This window comes from Capsicum annuum, chromosome 6 (genome assembly GCF_002878395.1).
Source record: "Capsicum annuum cultivar UCD-10X-F1 chromosome 6, UCD10Xv1.1, whole genome shotgun sequence".
Lineage (NCBI taxonomy): Eukaryota > Viridiplantae > Streptophyta > Magnoliopsida > Solanales > Solanaceae > Capsicum > Capsicum annuum.
Genome location: NC_061116.1, coordinates 57,182,824 through 57,187,520, shown reverse-complemented (window position 1 = coordinate 57,187,520; position 4,697 = coordinate 57,182,824). Strand labels below are relative to the sequence as shown.

The following is a 4,697-nucleotide window of genomic DNA, read 5'->3' as shown; positions in this document are numbered from 1 at the left end:
ATCGAATGATGTCTTGGTGCACAAATTTATAGAAGGCCTTGAGTCTAATATGAAGATTCTCTTTAATTCAGCAGCAGGAGGCCAAGCTTTGGATAAAACATATGAAGAACTGTATACATTGCTGAATCTAATCGCACAAGGGAATCCTGATTTACAGGCGGACTCAAGAAATGGTACTAAGAAGGTTGTAGGGTATTGGAGGTGGATCAATTCACTGCATTATAGTCACAGATTGTAACAATTTAGAATAATATGACTACTAAGCTCAACAACATAAAGTTGGGTACAACACAACCAGCAGCTACAACAAATGTAGTTTAACAGGTATATTTATAGAGTGAAGTTTTCAGAAGTGGTGAGCATAAATTAGATGCATACTATGTTAATCCAGATTCAGTCAACTATGTGGGGAATGCAAATCATCATAGTCAACAGAATTTTGGCAGTACGTATAATCCATATGGGAGGAACCACCCATATTTCTCATGGGGTGGACTAGTGCAATCAAATTCATAGTCGACTCAGAATAATCAGAAAACAGCTTAAAATAGCAATGTGGAAGAGTTGATTGATCAGTTCATGGATCAACAAGCACAGTTTGTGGCTGACATAAAGACTCAACAAGCACAGCTGGCAGCTGAGTTGAAGAGTCACCAATTGTTCACTAAAAATCTGGAGTTGTAGTTGGGTCAAATTGTAGGATCGCAAAATACAAGACCACAAGAAGCATTGCCTAGCGACATAGAGGCTAATCCATAGAAGGTTAATGCAATTACAATAAAGATTGGGATACAAACTAAGAAGACAGTTTGGGAGAAGGAAAAGCCCATAGTTACTAATGATAGTTTGAAAGAGAATGCAAAAGTTGAAGTCAAGTGAAGAAATTCGTATAGAGAAGAAGTCTATCCCCTTTACCTTTCCTTAAATGGAAAGGAAGCATCAAAGAAATGCCAGGTATAAGAAGTTTTTAGATCTTCTGAAGCATGTTTAAGTAAATCTTCCTCTTGTTGACATCCTGCAGAGTGTCCTAAAATATGCTAAATACTTGAAGGATATTTTTGCCAATAAGAACTGATTGACACAATATGAAATAGTTGCACTTACTCAAGAGTGCACGTCTAAAATTCAAAATTAACTGCCCATGAAATTGAAGGATCCAGGAAGTTTCACCTTGTAGATTACCATTGGTCAGCCTATTTGTGCACGTAGATTGTGTGACGTGGGTGCTAAAATAAATCCCATACCCAAATTGTGGTACCAGAAGATGGGTCTTGGGAGTCCCAAACCCACGACTATTGTGTTGCAGTTAGAGGATAGGTCACTTGCTCGAGCAGATGGTATTATTGAAGATGTGTTGGTGCAAGTGGGATCTTTAATCTTTCTAGTGGATTTTGTGATTCTTGACTTTGAGGCTGCTCCAGTTGTTCTATTTATTTTGAGATGACCCTTCATAGCAACAGGACAATCACTCATTGATGTGGAAACACGAAAAATGACAATGCGAGCACATGACTAAGTAGAAGTTTTTGATGTGTACAAAACATTGAAACTTCTTGCCATATGTGAGGAGTTGTCTTCTATATCGGTTATTGATCTTGCTTTAGATTGGAAGTTGTTCTTGTCGGATGATCCCTTAGAGAAAGCATTGATGGGTTATGATCTGCATGGAGACGTGGATGCATTAGAATTGGTTCAGGTTATGAATTTGGCCATAATTAAGACAAACAAAGTGCAGTTTGGGCCTTTAAATAGGCCAATTGGTCCATCACCCAGGCTTTCAGTGGAAGAAGCTCCTAACTTAGAGCTTAAGGTTCTTTCTCCGTATTTACAATATGTTTTTATTTGTGATCAAGATACCTTGCCTGTTATTTTTTCTATAGGATTATCAGATGTACAGGTAAAAGAAGCTATAGCAGTTCTCAAGATGAGAAGGAAGGCAATTGGCTGGCAGATGTCTGACATTTTAGGAATCAATCCAGCATTTTGCATACACAATATTTACATGGAAGAGGGTTACAGACCTAGAGTGCAACAACAACAAAGTTTGAATCCTGTGATGAAGGAGGTGGTCAGGAAAGAAGTGATGAAGTGGTTAAATAGTGGCATTGTTTACCATATTTAAAATAGCAAATGGGTGAGTCCAGTGCATTATATACCAAAGAAGAGAGGAATAATAGTAGTGCATAATGATGATAATGAGTTGATTTCCGCACGTATAGTGACCGACTGGAGAATATGTATAAATTATCAAATGTTGAGTGAAGTGACTCATAAAGATCACTATCCAATTCCCTTCATTGACCAAATACTGGATAGATTGGTGGGACAAGAGTATTAGTTTTTTTTGGATGGGTACTCTGGCTACAATCAAATAAGCATAGCACCAGAAGATAAAGAGAAGACCATATTTACTTGTACATATAGTACATATGTGCTCAGACACTTGCCCTACAGCTTATGCAACGCACCTGCTACATTTCAGAGATGTATGATAGAAATATTTTCAGACATGGTGAAGAATTTGTGGAGGTATTCATAGATGATTTCTCTTTGCATGGTAATTTATTTCAAAATTGTTTGCAGAATCTCGACAGAGTCCTAGCTCGATGCGACGAAACAAACTTGGTGTTGAATTGGGAAAAGTGCCACATTATTGTGAAGGAAGGAATTGTCTTAGCCATAAAGTGTCATGAAAGGGGATCAAAGTAGACAAAGCAAAGGTTGAGTGATTTAAAAGTTGCCTCATCTAGTATCTGTCAAAGGAGTGCGGAGCTTTTTAGGATATTCTAGGTTCTATACATGATTCACTCAAGATTTCTCAAGGATTGCAAGATCTATGTGCAAATTGTTAGAGAAAGAAGCCAAGTTCGACTCGGAGCAGATTTCCATGAAGCTTTTGAAAGGCTTAAGTAGAAGTTAATGGAAGCACCTATCTTGATTGCACCAGATTGGGAGTTACCTTTTGAGCTAATGTGTGATGCTAGTGATATTACAGTGGGAGCAGTGTTGGGATAGATAAAAATGATGGTACTTTGATCGATCTAATATGATATCAAGGTGTTAAATGATGCTTAAGTTAACTACATGGTTATAGAGAGAGAGATGTTGGCATTCGACATTCTTTATCTTACTTAGTTGGTACAAAGGTCATTGTTCATATTGACCATGCTGCCATAAAGTATTTTATGAACTAAAAGGCTGTGAAGCCTTGACTTATTAGGTGAATTCTTCTAATCCAAGAATTTGATCTTGAGGTGCGAGATAGAAAGGTAGCTGAAAATCAAGTTGTTGACAATGGTCATTGTTGGAAGATCGAGACCATATTATGGATGACTTTTTGAGTATTAAGGAAGAGTTTCCTGACAAGAAGTTATTGTCATTATATGCAGCGGAATTTCCATGGTATGCTGACATTGTGAACTTCCAAGTTTATGAGGTGTACCCTCCTGAGGCCAACACAAAACAAAGGAAGAAATTACTCTATGATTCTCATGCTTACATTTAGGATGAACCATACCTTTTAAAGCAGGGTCCAGATAGAGTCATTCATAGCTGTATCCCAGAGGGTGAATTTTCAAAGGTGTTACAAGATTACCACTCATCTCCAAATGGTGGACATCATAGGGGTGAAAGGACTGTGAGAAAAGTGTTACAATTAGGTTTTTTCTGGCCTACTCTATTTAGATATGTAGTGGTTTTCGTAAAGAATTGTGATCAATGTCAAAGGTTGGATACCATATATAGGCATCATGAGATGCCCTTCAATAACATTTTAGAAGTCAAAGTCTTTGATGTTTGGGGGATCAATTTCATGGGCCTATTCCTACCATTAAAAGGTAATTTTTGCATCCTTGTAGCAGTTGACTATGTATCTAAATGGGTGAAGCTATGGTGAGTCCAATAATGATGCAAGAGTGGTTCTGAAGTTTGTGAATAAGAACATATTTTCCAGATTTGGTATACCAAGAGAAATGATTAGTGATGGAGGTACGTACTTTATTAATTCATGGTTCAAAAATCTTTTTGCTAATTATTGTGTTAGGCATAAGGTTGCCACTGCATACCATCCTCAAATGAGTGGACAAGTATAGGTATCTAATAGGGAGATTATGCAAATACTTCAGAAGACCGTGAATGGACAGAAAAAAGATTCGGTGGAGAATCTAGATGATGTACTTTGGGCCTATCAAACAGCATACAAGACACCCATTGGTACATCTCCATATCGCTTGGTGTATAGTAAGGCATGTCATATTCCTGTGGAGTTGGAACACCAAGCATATGAGATAACTACTGTGGGGGAAAGAAGGTTATTGCAACTGAATGAGCTTGATGAGTTTAGACTCCATGCCGATAAAAATGCCAAGCTCTACAAAGGGGAGACATAAAGATAGCAAGACAAGAAAATTCAAGCTAAGGAATTTGAACCCGGGCAACTTGTGTTGTTGTTAAATTCATGACTTAAGTTGTTTCCGAGTCAAGTATGATCTAAATGGTCTGGACCTTTTGAGGTGGTGCGTATGACACCCCATGGAGCTATGGAGTTGTGGAATAAAGAGAAGATGGAGAAGTTACTTGTGAATGGACAGTGTGTAAAGCATTATTGGGCGAATCATCCGGATAAGCACAAGGAATCTATCTCTTTTGCTGATGAGTGATGATGAGCTGAGTTGTGCCATGACGTAAAATAAAGTGCT

At 37.9% G+C, this 4,697-nt stretch overlaps 1 protein-coding gene across 1 annotated transcript; it reads left to right on the top strand.

The window, feature by feature from the left end:
• Positions 1–3,981: 3,981 nt before the first annotated feature.
• On the top strand, positions 3,982–4,388 carry LOC124899488. Its single transcript, XM_047414381.1, has 2 exons — positions 3,982–3,987; positions 4,092–4,388. Exons 1-2 carry the CDS (start codon positions 3,982–3,984, stop codon positions 4,386–4,388), a joined length of 303 nt encoding a protein of 100 aa, XP_047270337.1.
• Positions 4,389–4,697: the final 309 nt, after the last annotated feature.